Consider the following 17,330-nt stretch of genomic DNA (forward strand, 5'->3'; position numbering starts at 1 on the left):
GAATTTTGGAACAACAAGAAAGGTGTTGAGAATAGAGAGGTCAAGGATAGGATGCCAGGAGTTTTCTTTTCTGGGTACCAGAAACAGTTTGAAAAAAAACCTTGTCCTCTTAGTTCTGCTGGGATGAGCTGAATAGCCCTGATACTGAGAAGGGAGAGAACCTGATGTTGAGCCTCCGCCCACTGATTTGGGGGGAGGTCTGACCAACCATTTGGGGTTGGTAGTGTGGAGAAGTGGAATCTGTATACTCGGGGAAACTATGTTCAAAACCCATTTGTCCTGGGTAATGCGTTTCCAGTTTTTTGCATGCAGGGCGAGCTTTCCTCCTAAGGGAGCAAGTAGTTGAGCAGGGCTTGGAAGGGTTAAGGTTAAGTCATTGTGCTATTTTTCCGTAGGGGGGTTGCTTACTACTCCCTGCTTTGGAAGTGGGAGCCTCCCACTGCTTAGAACTGTGCGTAGCCTGAGACTGAAGTCTTGGTGGTCTGCTGTTCCTAGGTTTGGACTAAGAAGGCCTGGAAGGGACTGGAAAGGACCAGTTCTTTGAAGGCCAACGCCTACTGAATCTGGGCTGCTGTACTTGTAGAAAATCTTTAAACGTTTGCACATATTTAGCTTTTTCCTCCATCTTTTTGAGGACTTCCTCTGCTTTGTTGCCAAAAAGGCAGTCCTGGTTTAAGGGTGCAGCCAGTAATTTAGCTTTAACATGATCTGGCAGGTTTTGTTCCTTAAGCCAAGCATGCCTTCTAAGTACAGACCCAGTGACAGCAGCCCTGGAAGATGCTTCTATAGCATCAAAACCACATTGCAAAGTATGTTTACTAACTTGTTCTACAGAATGCATTAAATCTTGTAAGTCTTGTGTTCAGTACATTCAGGAATCAACATAATTTTCTGTTTAAGTAGTGCCATAATATGCTGCTGATACTTTAGCATATGAAACTGGCAATTTGGAACCCTAATGGCCAAAGTAGAAGAAGTGTAAACCTTCTTACCCCGTCTGTCTAAGGCTCTAGAATCTCTATCAGAAGGAGTAGAGTTTTTGGCAGTAGTAGCCTTAATGGCTTTTGGTCCTTGGGAAATGGTGTCTGGATCCACAGTAGGATTCTTAAAGAGGAACTTGAGAGAGTCAGGTACTCTGTAGTACCTGTCAGGTTTTTTGGGAGCTGGAGGTAAAGTGTCTGGGGTAAGGCTAGATTCCAAAAAAACATCATCTACAACAGCCAGAACAGGAGGGATAGCTAGAGGGAGTAAGAATTCCCTATGTCTCTTTTGGACTCAGAATAGTCCTGGCTTTCCCAGCGGAAATGCTCCTGAAGGGTATGCAAAATTTCACAAAAAGAAAAGTTTTCTGGAGGAGAAGCAGATGGAATGGAATCCTCTGCATCAGAATCCTCATAAGTAGATAAGGGCAAATCCTGGCAATCAGAAGGAGCAGAGATATCAGATTCCTGATCAGAAGAATCAGAAAGAAAATCGGTTCTAGGTCTCTTAGAGGGGGAAGGCTGGCTTTCCCTAATTAAGGTAATAAGGTCTTCAGCCATTCTAAGCATTTGTTTTTGAGGCATATGGGCCAGAGTAATCGGTTTGGTCGTCTGTTTTCTAGGCGTAGTGTGAGTTTTAGGCCCGAGGAATTCGGTACTTCTAGTTGGAAACGATGCTGTCGGTTTAATATGAAAATTTGTAGGCCTGAATACACCCTCAGAAGCCGGTGCCTGCACAGCGGCTCCGGATCCATCCAAGGTAGAGACATCTGCAGATTCCATAGTCAAAGAAGCATCTTGCGGCATACTGGACTCCGAATGGGTCTCAGTAGAGGCCTGCGAATCTGTAGTAGAGGGTATCAGGGGCTGCGAAAGCACCTCACTGACTACCGGCGGACTGGTGATTAGCTTAACGGAAGCATCGTCAGCAGTTTTGGACCTATGTGGTCTGTCGCTGTCTTTATCCTTACGTTTTTTCGGAGGATCGGTAGTCGGATGGCTTAACGAAGCCATTTCGGGGTACGGAGATTGAGAACGAAAGTATTTAGCTACAAAAATAGCCCGATGACGAATAGTTCAAGCATTGTACAAAGCACAAAACCGACAAGGGACGTCGTGGTCTGGGCCTAAACAACTGATGCAGTAAGAATGAAAATCTCTAAGAGGTATTTGCTTCCCACAGGCAAGACAATTGTTAATTTTTTTCTGACATCGGTTAGAACAAGAAAGAAAGGATCCCCAACAGGGTACATATCTTTTTTGAAGACTTCGGGTCTGAATGTCGAAAATGAAAATTTCAGGAGTCGGCCGACCGGCACTTGCGAACTGCTCCTGCTTCAGGCACCACACGGCAAAAAGACTGATGTAATGGCGTCAGCTGCAGGTTTTACACCCCTGACGAACTGACGTCATGGAAGAAGCGACAGCATCCGACGCAGAAATCCGAAGACTCTGGTATTCAGGCCGGGTGAGGGCTACCTGCAGACAGATAGCCCAAATGTGATGACTGCAACAGTGAAACACGAAGAACATCTATATAATTACTGTTTTCCTTTCTGGAAATACAAGACATTCTACCAAGAGAGACTATATATTTAAAAACAGCAAAAGCAGCTAACTCCAAGCAGTAAGCATGTTACACAGTACACAAGAAAAATATTGCACACTGGAGACTATTAAGCATAGACATCCTAGAGGCTGCAACTGAATTCCTGAGAAATATCTGCACATCATACAACAGTTAATATCACCTTAGGGAATACAGCATAATTACAATAGGGTAGAAAAAGGCATACACACCAACAAATATGTCCTTTAACGTCGCCACACAAAAGGATAGGAAGCAGCTCCAAGAAAAGTACTCTGGGTGTACACAGAAGTTACCAATGAGAACATCAGGCTCAAAACTGGCAAAAAGCCATCGCCATCTCCAACAACACAAACTGCAATTATTAAGTTCACCAACAAGTAAGGATAGCCACAAAGTGGTCACTGTGCTGGCAGGCATAAGTCTATTGAAGACTGAGTGAGCTGGAGGTGAGAGACTGAAGACTGGGAGATATGAATGGGAGACAGGGAGAGGTGGAGATAAAAGAAGTTGCAGAAGGGGACATGAGTGGAAGATGCAAGTGACTACAGAAAATACAATTTCACAGACAGCGAGATATGACTCGAAGATGCTGTCTTCTGCAGTGGCACAGTGCAAGTCATCACAAACATTCAAAGCTACTTAGGCAGCAAAGAAAGAATGGGACAAGGCTACGGGAGAGACAGCTAGGCCAGGGCTAGATGACAAACTTTTAATAAGCCAGTCTTTTCTCCATGTACTTCTTATGTAACACTCAGAAAGCAAAGAACATCTGTACCAAATGTGTGTGTAAAGAAAACAAGAGTATTAGCTCTAAAATAAAACTGAAGACTGTGTGTAATATAGTATTGCATTTATTTGTTTTAATAATCAGTTCTGCTTATTCAAGTTTCAGATATAACCTAATCCTCCTTTACAAAATCTATTTTCTTTAACATTTATCTAAACATAAAGAAATCAACGTAACACAAACACTAAACTGTGCAGCTTTAATGAACAACTAATACAGGCATATACTCTAATGAGTGGCATCAAGCTGAATCTTACGTAAGCAAATAGAAAATCCAAACATTTTCCCTGTCAAATTCAGCATGTCGTGTTACTGCAGTAAAACAGGAATCCAAAATAAGAAAAATAATATTCAAGAAAATATTTCTGCAAGGGCGTAGCTTGATTGCCACCACACACACTACAGACACATGAGAATCACCTGAAATCTGTGGAAAATAAATTCCCTTCCACTGAAGCTATGTAATTGAAGCTAAAATATGTCGGCTGTTGGAAAGGAGGCAAAGACCTCACCTGCATGGTCTTATCCTCAAATGGAGTACCATCTTTCAGGAAAAATTATCTCTGGACTTTTGTATTTAACCATATCTAATCTGACCTTTAGGTGCTCAGTATTAGCAATACTACTAAACAGTCCGTTTCCAGCATTAAACAATGCATATAATTAGAAGAGAGTAGATCTAAAATATACATTTCTGTGCCAGTCTGGCATAGAGCTGGATTATTTGCCACAAACCTCTGCACCGTTGAAACCAGTTCTTTCTCTTTCTTGTTTTGGCATTCTAACAGCACTTCTTTCTCCCTGATTAATACTCTGGCTTCTCCAAGCTTCAGTTCCAAATCACTCACAGCTTCTTCTAGCTTTTTCTTCTCATCCTCTACCCTCTGCAACTGCAAACAGAAACAGGAAATGCAACACTGAACGCAGTAAATATAACGGCAAAATACAGTATACATGCTATAAGGACAGTTATTTTGGCATGTATTTACAGATCCCTACTCCAAATAAAATTAAAACCATAAAATCAGCTAATAAAAACATAAAATCACATTATTCTCCAGCCAACTGATTTATTATTTTATTGCATATTTAATTTTGTTCAGTAAAACCAATGTGACATTTGAGTCCACAGCCTTCAGAAATCGATGTCGTGACTTGCCCCTCGTCATGCTACCATCTAACTAATCTTCTGCTAAAGTATTTCGGCTTTTCCCGGTTAGGGGTCGCCACAGCGGAACTCTGGTCTGCTAATGATTGGCAGTGGATTTTTACAGTGCTGAGCTGCCAGCCCGAGGCCCAGCCTTCAAAGAAGGCACACCCATTCACGCACGCACCTACCTGCATGTCTTTAGATATCACTCGATTGCGGGGAGGACATGCAGACTCCACACAGAAGACGCTCCAGCCAAGAATCGAACAGGAGAACCTCCTGCTGTGAGGCGACAACACTAACCGCTGCACCACCGTGGCCCTATATCTAACTAATCTTATGCCATATGTCCTTTTGCACTTCCTCTCTCTCTTTTTTTTTTTTGATGCCCCACCCCCATCCTCATCTGGATTTGCCCAGTAGCTCCCACTCCTGAGCCCTTCTGACTTATTTTGTAATCCAGGAACAACAGGAAGGCATTTCACTGACTGGCAGCCCTATGATCCATTCGCTCTCATCCAGGAAGTGTTAGCAGTCCAATGCCACTGTGAGGTGAGAGGTGAGCATTACGAAATGCAAATGCTAGTCCAAAGGATGTCCATACCTAACTCCTCCCTGTATGAAGCTCGCAGCTTGCAATACCTCTGATTAGGTAGAGAGACGTGTATGTTTTCACATATCACTCCCTAGCTCAGTGGTGTTCGCTCAGCACATGCATCTTAAGCCTGTCGGGCTCTTTCCATGAGTGTCTGTCCACTCACCACCCGGTGTTCCTAATCTGGTGTAACTAGCTGCTTACTTCCCTCCAGGAACTATTAACAGTGAGATCAAACTCATCCTCCCTGCTTGGTAACTCCAGTGCCTCTGCTACTATAGTTGAGCATGGGTTGGCTGGGTCATACTCAGGGCCTCATCCTTCTATGCCATACGGCTGAGCTTCTTCCTCCCATTTAATTGCTGGTAAAAAATCTGCAGAGATTCACTTTCTGTGCACTGGCCTGACACTGACCTGCTGAATGAAAGCATCTTTTAGGATGGGGATACAAATCAGCCCACTTACTGAAGCAAGAGGTACATAATTATTACTTTAAGAAACATTCTTTGACAACAGCTATACAATGCCTCCATGGATCAAAAACTTAACCTCTAATATTAGCAATACAGTTCTGTCAAACACGATTACAGCAGTTTTACTTTTCCTTCACCAAGGATGATGCCACAGTATGAAAATAAAATGATTGGATTTTAACAATTGTCTTGGTTTCTGGTGCATCATTCCTGGGGATTCCAATATCTATCAGCATGACAGGACATGGTCCAACCTTGTTGCTTTGCCAAGGATGGGCTGCACCTGTCCCCCCTAGGCATTCGGATATTGGCTAGAACTGTATCCAACCCCTTAGAGTCTTTTTTAAGCAATGACAAAACGGCAAAATTACCAGCATAACAAAAAAGTATGCAAGCAACATTAAGGTGTTACTGCTCAGTGCTAGGAGACTAAAAAAGAAGTTATGTACTCACCATAACGTTCCATGTATGTAGTCCATCTCGCCGAACATTATTACATGTGGGTTTGGAGCCGGTCCTCAGCTCCGACTCGGCCACTTTTAGAAAGCCTGAAAACTTCTGATTGGCTCGTGGTTAGGAGGTATCCCATGGTGCATGAGCACACTCCCCAGATCTTGTTTGCTGCTACTCTACATAAGGAGAAAAAGTAGAAAGGAGAACAAAGGTTCGGAAGAATAAAACCCTAATAAAAGTGTCCTTTATGAAATAAACCACCGTAGAAAACTGTTTCCAGATCCTCCTGGAAGGGGGCTGGTGGGTGAGTTCGTAATAATGTTCGGCAAGATGGACTATATACGTGTGGGACAGCATCCCTAGCATCTTGTATGGGTGGCTCACTGGAAAAGCAAAGGAAAGAAACAGCTGATCTGATTTTTCTAAAATTAGTTCTGTGGATGTAGAAACAACACAACCCTATGCACTTCAATTGGTGGAAATCTATACTCTGCTTTATTATGGTGTGATTGGGAGAATACTGGCAATTCAATAGTTTGGTTTGATCTCAAATGGGAGCAGACCAAAGAGTCTTCCCGACAGAAATTTACCTGACAGCGGCTGGTGGGGCTAAAAAGAAAAAGCAAAAAAATAAGTTTAGAAAAGATTTAGATCCTGAAAAAGTTCTGATAGGAACTCTAAGACAATAGGAATGGGAGCTGCTGTAATGGTGGTTTTTTTCTTTTATCTGCCCAAATAGAAAATCTCTTCCATTAACTGTTGTACAATTTTCTAGTTAAAGGACAGGTATGAAGAGAGAACCTGACATGTGTCAGAGGTCTGGTACTGGGTCCAGGAGTCCATGGATTGTCTAACAGGAGGCCGCCGAGGAAGGGAACCAAATCTGACAAGCAGGAGGATGAGGATAATGCATAAAGAAGTCCCAGGGGCCAATCATGGACAAGTGTCTCTAAGGAGACTCTCCTGGAGGAATGAGGGAGAGAAAAAAGTGGTGGCATTGGTGTTGATATCACAGCAGGGTTGTCCCCCATTGTGGAGATCTGTCGGCTACTTTCTGTGGTTCAACCACCATTCAGTAGGGGTAACAAAATTGCCCTTGTAGTTCGTCTTCTTTGCCAGCTTGTCTAAACGCCAATCAGAAGTTTTTCTTTCTAAAGCTTGAGCGGCAGTGAGAGGAGAAGGGATGAAACCCACACATAAATGGAGAGGTGAGATAGGGACTAGATAACAAAAAAAATCTTCACTTTCCTTCCTTCCTTCCTGGAGGATGTGGAGGATGTAGACATCTGTTCCATGACAGAAATTGGTAGGAAGTACTCCAAATCTGATTGAAGGCTTATAGTGCATGCATATCTGAACTGCTTCTTACTGAAGTTGGTGCTCTTGCCATTTGCTGCATAGACTCTTGTGGGAGAAGAGGCTGGACTCTGCCCTTGAGCTGGGAATTTTAAGAAGGTGGTTTTTGCCTGGCGATATTTGAACTGTATATTCTGTGGCTCACTAGTGATATCTGCATTGCTTACTGTACTTATTCCTTTGTTTCACTTGAAAAGGATTACTGTTTCGTTTTGCATTAAGTTACCTGTAACATTACGCCAATTTACCTGGCACTTATACTTCAAAAGCAATTATATAAGTCAACCAGTCAGGAGGAGAAGAAACATACACTCACTACAATTCCAGTCTCACATAGACCTACCACGACAACCAAACCAACATAATAATCACAAAACAATACCGGAGAGGCTCTATATAAAGATCTGAAGCAGCAGGAGAGGGTCACGGTGAGCAGCCTGTCGGGTGCTAGGATCCCGCCACATAACACAAGCACTCAGGTCCCCCAAGGCAATCGGCAGCTCATATGACCCATTGTCCATGCTGGTGTGAATGACCTGAGGCATTACCTCCCTGGACTACATGAAAAGAGACATAAAGGAGCTCTCTGAGCATGTAGCCCAGGCCGGTATGACCCTGACCTTGAGTAGCATCTTACCCTCACCAAGAATGATGCCACAATATGAAGACAAGATGATCAATTTCAACAATTGGCTTAAGTACTGGTGTCATTCAAAGGGGATCCAATGCCTGTCAGCTTGGGATGATATGCTCGACAAGCCACGATGCTTCGCTAGGGACGGCTTGCACCTGTCACCCTGGGCTTTGGATATTGGCAAAGGCTCTTGCTACCCCATAGTGCCTTTTTAGGCAAGGCTCAAAAGACAAACCCACCTCCATAGGTATCACAAGGGATAAGAAACTAAGAGTAATGCTACTCAACGCCAGAAGTCTAAACCTCAAGATGCACGCACTCGAAACTCTCCTTAGCATGGAGAACATCGATATCTGTGCAGTAATAGAAACCTGGTTCAAGGCTCCCGAGAGCACCCCAGCACTACCAGGTTATACCTCATACCATGCTTTTCGGCCCCAAAACTTGGACCGAACCACAAAAGGAGGGGGAGTATCGATATTCATCAAAGATACCCACACCTCCAGGTTGGTGGCAAAGCACGAAGCATCAGAGACTATCCATGTGCAACTAACAGTGGGTAAAACTGCCTTCCAGTTTATAGCCTGCTACAGACCACCCTCCCAAACCCAGGAACCCCACTCGGCCTTCCTGAAAACACTGGAAAATATGAAGGTCTCTCCAAACACCATTATATTGGGCGACTTCAACTACCCAAACATAGACTGGGAGCATTACTCTAGCTCCAACACCCTAGCCCAAAGGTTCCTAGAATTTATAAACTCAAATGCTATGGAACAACTTGTTACCACTCCCACAAGAGGGGAAAACATACTGGACCTGATCATCACCAACATGGGGACTCTACGCTCCAGACCAGAAGTGTATCCCTCACTGGTAAGATCAGACCATAAACTAATCTCACTGGATATTCACATCCCGACCCCACCCCCTGCCCAGAAAACCACAGTGAAAAACTTCTCTAAAGCAAATTTCACACTCCTCAAAACTGAGGTGGAATCCTTCAGAGCCCCCGGGCCTGTGGAAAATACGGCCCAGACCGCAGAATCCTTTATAAACACATTCTGTGAACACCTTCAGGAATGCATGGATCATTAAATATAAACCCCTATGTCACTAGATGGATTGCAAACTGGCTCAAGGACAGAACCCACATGGTTAGAATTGCTGGAGCCATGTCAGACTCCAAACCAGTTACAAGTGGTGTCCCACAAGGCTCAGTCCTGGGACCTCTCTTGTTCGGTATATATTTCTCAGAGGTACAGGCCAACACGGAAGGACTGTGGCTGACCAAGTTCGCAGATGACTGCAAACTGGGTGCCATAATCGACTCTCCAGCCGACACAAGCATCCTCCAAAAGGGCCTCATAGAAACAGACAACTGGTGCCAGTGCCATGGCCTCAAGCTAAATATCCCCTTTGGCAAAAACAAAGTGCCCACAAATTACCACATAGGTGGAAATCCATTAAGTACAGAAGAAGTAATTAGGGACCTGGGGACCCAAGTTGATAGCAATCTCTCATTTGACAACCACGTGGCCAAAGTGGTTAGAAAAACATTTTATATAGCCCACCTAATCATGAAGGGATTCACATCTAGATCAGGGGAGGTCATCGTGCCTCTTTACTCATCCCTCATCAGGCCCATAATGGAGTACAATGCCCCTTTTGGGATGTACCTTACCAGACACCTGCAGCAACTGGAAAGACCCCAAAAGTACCTCACCAAGAGGATCAAAGGGCACAAACAGATGCCATATGCTGCCCGGTTAAAGAAACTCCAGCTCTACTCAGTGGCATACCGCCTGTTCAGAGGCGATCTGTGCCTGACGTATAAAGCCATGTCCAACCCAGAATTAATGGACATGCTGCACCTCAGAAAATCCAAATGCCATCGAGCTCGCCGAGAGACTTGAACCTCAGCACTGAAATAAATAGGACATGCTGGAGGGACAGATTCATAACCCAGAGGCTCCCTTCACTCTGGAATAAAATCCCAGTCCATGTTAGGCAGAGTCCCTCATTGACTCTCTTCAAGAGGAATCTTGATGAGTGGATGGGAGATCGTAGGTTTACCCCGGGTATCACTTCTGTGTCACTGTTAGATAGAGGCACAGTATACTAACCTCGAAAAAGGGCATAGCAAAATAAATTTAAAATGGGTGGCGAAAGCCAAACACATTCTGGCTAGGCTTATAAATGCCCTAGGGCAGATAGCCTAGTATGAACCTATGAACCTATAACGGCCCTGGAGCCTATATAAGCCTAGCCCAGGAAGAATGTTCCTCACCATATCATGGCTAGCTACAGATCACCATCTATGCCCTTAGAGTTTCAAGACTCTTACCTTAACCTACTAGAGGTGCTCACCATGCAATCACCCTATTAATGGATGACACTATCGACCCCTCTATAGACTTGGAAACTTACACTACCTCAAACTCATAGGCACAACTGTTCCTGAACTTTAACAAATGTGGCAGAGCATAGCAGCTCCTGTGTCACATCCTCACTAGTGAGGTCAGATCACAAAGCTGTCTCCTTTGAGGTAATTGACCCTGAAAACCTAGCTAAACCAGCAAGTTAGGAACTGTTCTAAGGCAAACTACATCCTATTAATTGAGATTATATCAAAATTCAATGCTTCCCCTAACCTGGAGAACATAGCTACCTATACAGATATATTCACAGAGTCCCTACACAAACATGTGAATGGCTGCATACAGGCTGCCATACCTAGCAGAAGTAAACCCAAAACAAACACTAAAAACAAACCCCACTGGTGGAATCATTACCTAAACAGAGTATACAATAAAAGAAGAAAACTCATGGCCAAAATCAGGAAGACCAACTCTCTAAGACAAGTGCTCTTTTGTACAGCTAAACAAGAAACTAAGGACAAGGTGGGTCTAAGTGAAGCAAGAGCTAACCTAAAAAGGGGCATCAAAGAAGCCAAGAGGGAGTATGGAAGAAAGTACAAAGTTGCTTTGAGGACATGAGAGAACAGGAACCTCTGGCAAAGCATTCAGCAGTTAACTGACTACAAGATCAAGTCAGTTCAATGTGATGACAGCATGGAATTTCTGGACAGGATGAACTCATTCTATGACAGAATTGGGGAGAACAACAACCTGGAGGCTACAAAGCCACCTACTGGCCAGAATGAGACAGTGCTCAAACTTAACCCTGGAGAAGTGAGAAGCCAACTTAAGAAAATGAACCCCAGGAAGGCTGCAGGCCTGGATAACACTATGGTCAAAGTATTAAGAGAATAGACAGACTAACTGTACCTGATCCTTACAGACATTTTCAATACCTCCCTGGCTCTTGAAAAAACACCAGCATACTTCAAGGTAACTAATATAATCTCACTGCCCAAAATCCAATTTGCTTAAATGGCTACAGACTGGTGGCACTAACCTCAAATGTCATGAAATGCTTCGAAAGGACTGTAAAAAAGCATCTGTCAGAAGCTCTGCCACCGACCTTCGACCCTCTACAGTTTGCCTATCAGCTAAACAGATCCACTGAGGATGCCATTTCGGTGGCCCTGCACCTATCTCTGGAACATCTTGGAGAGGAACTACTATGTAAGGCTGTTGTTCATTGACTTTAGCTCGGCATTCAACACAGTGATTCCAATGCAACTCATAGGCAAATTAATTAACCTTGGCATCAACAAGAGCCTCTGCAACTTGATCCTTGACTTCTTGATTGAAGACCACAAAAGACATGTTCATAGGTTCACATCTGTTTACCAGGCTAACAACCACAAGGGCCTTTTTTTTAAACCTAGCCAGGCACTCCAAATATCTGACAAAGTTCTGGTACCCTTGATAAGTGTAAGCAGGGGCTTGGGAGGTATGACATTTGCAAGCAAGGGCCTGGGAGATGAAGCATTTACAGGCTACCTATGTCCATAAGAGGCATAGGTGCAAAACAAGGGACAAATTTCCATTTCCACATCCAATTGTCCAAGTTACACGAATTGGGTTAGGGAGGAAATCTATTTCACATGGATGGGGAGTCTCTGAGATACATACCTGTCTCTCCAACAGGCTCTATTTATATCACAGGCAAGGGTTAAATCTTTAGAATGGGTAATTCGAGTGTTGTTTGTTTTGCAGATATGCAGGAGCTCCATCAGAGTAGATTTCCCCTCAACTGCCTGTAGGAGACAGAATACTGTTGGTAACAACACATAAGGTATCATTACACTCAACATGAATGTGCCTCAAGGGTGTGTACTTAGTCCTCTACTATTCACCATCCTTACCCAAGACTGCCCTGAGAAATATCCCAATAACCATATCATCAAATTCGCAGACAATACCACTGAAGTGGGTCTCATAAGGGATGAAGATGAGAGGGAAAACAGGAACAAAGTCAGCTCTCTGATCAAATGGTGCGAAAATAACTTGGATTTGAATGTCAACAAAACTAAAGAAATTATCATTGACTTCAGAAAAAGGCCAGTCATTCGCCCGCCACTTAAGATCAATGGTGAGGTGGTAGAGAGAGTTCAGTCTACAAAGTTCCTGGGGGTACACATCTCAGAAGACCTTTCTTGGTCTGTGAACACAGGCCAGATAATTATAAAAGCTCACCAATGCCGGCACTTCCAGAGAAGGCTTAAAAAGAGAAAAACTTTCTCTGAATGCTCTATGCACTTTTTATAAAGGAGCCATTGAAAGTATTCTCACCTGCAATTTTACTGTGTGGTACGGAAACAGTACTACAGCAGAGAGGAAGAAGCTTCAAAGAGTGGTGAGGACTGCAGAGAAGATAATGGGCATAAATCTTCCTATCATGCAAGAACTTTTTACAACAAGAAGCATAAAGAGGGCATACAAAATACTTCAAGGCACATCACATCCAGCATTTGGCTGGTTTGCTAGACTTTCATCTGGCAAGAGGTACTGCAGCAGCTGCTGTAGGACCTCCAGGATCTTGGAACAGCTTCTATCCAACAGTAATAAGGCTCAAACTCTGACATCAACTTAGACGTTTCCAACCTCCAAACGTGATCTTGTTAGTAATATTTTACTGAAAGTGATACAATATTTAATTCACTACAGTTAATGTATTCTTACAGAAGTGCAATATCATTCTCTTAAAAGTGCAGTTGCAATAATCCCTCACGTACAATATTAACAAACTGCTTTTTCTTCTCTTTTTCTGTGTACAGTATTATTTGTTCATATGTTTAGGTTTATGATGTATGGGTAGTTTTACCTGACTAGAAATAGGTTATAATGAGTATTTTTTATGTGTATTAGTCATTAGAATAGCTGTGTATACGTCATGTCTTCTTTTTATACTTAAATTGCCTCTGTACTCTGATGACGAGCTGATATCTGAAATCTCGTTTAAGTTGAATTTGTGTTTTCTTTTTTCTTTTTCTTTGAATCTAATTAAGCCCAGCAAGGTCAACTATGAGGCCAGGCTATCTCTGCAGGCTAAGGACAATCACAAAGCCATCTTCAGCTATGTCTGGAACCTTAAAGGTAACTCAGTGTGCTGGACTGGTGGTGAACGGCACCACCTTCACCAGTCAGAGTGACTTAGCAAATCTAGTGACTGGTAAATTCAGTTCAGACTTCACCTCCATTCCCCCATCTCCACCAAGTGAAATCCCCTCCAATATAATTCACCCATCTATTTGCAGGGACCAGATGCTGGCAGCACTTGCAAAATCCAAGAGCACTGTTTCTAAGGGTCCCCAAAACATCCCTGATTGCCTCCTGAACAGTCTACAACATGACCTGTCAAGGCCAATTGAGACACTCCTCAACTACAGCCTTTAAAGCGACTATGCTCCAAATGAATGGAGGACCACAATTATTCCCCACTTCAAGGGCGAACTATCAAATGATGCAGGTAACAACAAACCAGTTAAGTCAAACGTGGCTAATATGCAAAGCCATGGAGTGAAATATTATGGAAAAGATAAACAAGGACATTGGTAACCTACAGACACTAGACCCATCTCAATTTGGCTTTGTTAAATGAAGGTCATGCCTACTTAACCTGGTAGACTGCATTGAGAGGGTCACCAAGGCAATGGACGAGGATAACACAGTGCATACTGTATATCTTGACCTAGCTAAGGCATCTGATACAAAACCCCCACCCACTCTGAGCTGCCTGACTGGAACTCCTATGAAGAGTATGAAGCTCCTGAATCTGAGTATCCTGAGGCAATGAGGCAATTATCTATCTTAACCAAAAAGATTGCGACTATATCAAACCATTTGTTCTAGAAAAAAATGGCCATTCTCCTTGACAAATGGGGGTGGGAAAGGGATGGTCAAGATAGTCAAATAGTAGGAGGCACCATCATGGCTGGGAGGGAGAACCTTCTCACTGCCTCTGCTTTGATCACAGACTCCATTCCACTGGGCTTTTTCAAGGCCATCATTTCTTTAAACTACTCTGTCTAGGATTGCTATACTTCATAAACACAGAGTGAAGCAACTACTTTACTTTGTCTGATTTCACCTTTTTCTTCCAGTCTTTTAAACACTTCACGAGAACAGTGCCCAGACAAAAATTTCTGTTGAGCCTGCACCAGTGGTAGAGTAGGTAAAGCCCATGCTCAAGCATTTGATGGTGCAGGAAAAGAGGATGGGTATATGCATCCTTCGGAGGAAGATACTGTTTCCTGCCTGGCTTGTGGATGTTGCTCTGATGGACAGGGCCTTGACTGAAGAATGGAGGCAGATTATGACGTAGGGAACCACTGCTGGGAAAACATGGGTGTTGCCTCCAAAGCTGGCAACTGCAGCCCCTGTCGGTACACGTAGGGGAATGTGTGCAGACTAGGGGTCACAGGTGGTCCATATGGTGATACAAGTGCTCATGTCACCACAAGAGGCAGGATTAGGTCACAAAAATGGAAATTCTCATACTGACTGATGATACCCCTCAATACAGACTATATACATATATATGATTTAGACAAAAATAACCCCCCCCCCCCAACAAAAATCTTTTGCACCCGCATGGACTTAACAGCCATCTTATCACAGCATCTGTAAAGGCTGCATTTACAGCCACGTATCACCTTAAATGTGCTAGAGGCATTAACAACTAAATTTGCCAGCGGTCAATATCCAGGAGCAGGCAATAACTATCAACTGAGCCAGATGTCAATATTCAAGCTCAGGCATCAAGTGTCCTGGCACAAGCATTTGCTAACTAACTGTGACAGTGGCCACTAGCCCTGGAACAAGCATTAGTTATTAAGAGTACCAGAGGCTACTGTCTAGGCTCAAGCATTAACAGAATTAGAGCTGCTCCTGTGTGCTTACTAACGTTTGACCATACCTCGGAAAAGTAAGGAGTTTTTGTTTCAGAGCTTCATTGTGTTTTTCATCAAATCCTCAATTTGACTTAAATTATCCTCCTGGTACTGCAACATTATATGACAGTTTACAGCTCGCATATCCAAGGTGGAGGAAACAAACATTTCTTCACAGTTCTACCCCAAAATATGACATTCACTATCACAACTAAGAGTGCTATTAGTAGGTATCACTATGGATCCTCTAATGGTGTCTAAAACAGCTGGGTCTGTTCTCACAAAAGAAAAAAGAATGAAATCTGGGCATTATAATAGTCATTTTTAAATTTAATTTCTGAGCCTTACTGGGATTGCTTTATAATGTTTCATTGTATCCGGATATATGCAAAGTTAAAACGGATTCTAAGTTTAGAACAATAAAGCGTAGTTAATATGAGAAGAAATACAGGTTACAGTGAGAATGAGTGCTTTGTCTGAAAATGCCAAATTCCATGAAAATCCCTGTTTTTCCAACACTTAGTCCAAATATGGGAATGATCAGTACTTTTCTAGAAAAATGGAAAATAAGTTGTCCTCATCAAAGACCTCTGCAAATGCCTGAAAAACTATAAGAATGGTCATTGGTTTGGGATCTCTAATGCCCAACAATTCTAAGTATCTTTTATTCATGGCAGACAACTCTTCTGCCTCCCACAGACACAGTTAAAAAGTTCTTGCATTGAACAGATTCTCTCTTTGAAGGAGACATCTTCAGGAAAAGAACTAGAAGAACTAGATTCTTCTTTATCAGTACTATATCTAACGGGAGTAAAGCTGGTCAGTATATACAAAATCTGATCTTTCGGCTGCCCTGATGGCATACAGGGACAAAACCTTAAGAACTAGGCAACCCAGGTTTGATCAGCAGCTCAGGCAACTGACAGAGGGGCAGGGAGGGATGGGTGTGCCAATCTCAAGGGCAGGGTGGTATATGGGCATCTCTTGGTTACAAATACCTGGTGGTCAGCAGGAAGGGAAGTGGGCCTAGCTGAGCTGCTACAGAGGTGGGGTGATAGAGCGCTTGTTCACACTGCTTGCCTCCTCTAGATCAAACCACGTTGCCACAAGGGGGGTGGAGTGAAACAGATAGGCCATAATCCCCCCCCCCCCAGACTGATGCTCAGATGTGCTAAGCTTCCATTGTGCAAGGATCTCTGACCAGCCCCAGCAATACCAGAATAAGTCTGGGAGGGGAGGCAAGGAGTTAGCTGGCAGACCCAGTGTGGATGGGATATGGAGGACAGGACAGCGATAATGATAGAGGAGGGGGGTTGATCTTTGTCTTCCCTTCCATCTTTTTTCCCCTTTTGGCAGGTGTTGTTTTACCAGAAATTTTCAGTCAATGGTGGTGGTGGTGGTGGTTGGGGGGGGGGTCAGAACATGTACCTTCTGCCATGCAGCCACCTGCAGTCAAAACTGTCTGTGTTTGAGGCAGTCACCTGAGTGGACATCCCTAGGACTGGTGTTCATACCATTAGGATACAGACACTGAGCAGGTTGAAGCTTGCTGCAAAAGAAGTAATGTTCTTATCACAACGTTCCATCTGTGTTGCTGATCTTCATTCATTCTTGATTGTTCGGTCTCAGTTCCATCCTCAGAACCAGCTCGGCCATTGTATGAAGCTCGCCGCACCAAGAAACTCTTGAGCTAAGGCTACCCATAGTGCCTTTCTTCGCTTCCCCCCAGATCAAGTTTCTCCCGTAGAAAGAACAAAGGCTGAAGCTTTGTCTGAACAACTGTCCTACTATAAAACCAGGACTAGTTCCGAATCTCCAAAAGTCTTTGGAAGGGGTAGAAGGGTGGGAAGTCAAGAATGAATGAAGATCGACAACACAGATGGAACGTTATGGTAAGAACATAACTTCTTTATCTGATGTTGTCAATCTTCCATTAATTTTTGACTGTTGGGACAGAGTCCCTAGCTACTTTATGTCCCAGGAGGGATTCACTATACAACTTTGAAAT

The 17,330-nt window shown here is 43.4% G+C and overlaps 1 protein-coding gene across 1 annotated transcript in view; it reads right to left on the reverse strand.

Moving 5' to 3' along the window:
* Positions 1–17,330, reverse strand: part of CEP85L (centrosomal protein 85 like) — a 1,265,215-nt gene that overhangs the window by 326,425 nt on the left and 921,460 nt on the right. Inside the window, exons 8-9 of the mRNA XM_044074367.1 lie at positions 4,094–4,248; positions 2,300–2,306 (exon numbers count right to left, since the gene is read on the reverse strand). Of these exons, the coding sequence (XP_043930302.1) occupies positions 2,300–2,306; positions 4,094–4,248 (162 nt within the window). The remainder of the gene's footprint in view (positions 1–2,299; positions 2,307–4,093; positions 4,249–17,330) is intronic.

The sequence above is a fragment of the Protopterus annectens genome, chromosome 1.part1 (genome assembly GCF_019279795.1).
Source record: "Protopterus annectens isolate FY-2018-M chromosome 1.part1, PAN1.0, whole genome shotgun sequence".
NCBI classification, from domain to species: Eukaryota; Metazoa; Chordata; order Ceratodontiformes; family Protopteridae; genus Protopterus; species Protopterus annectens.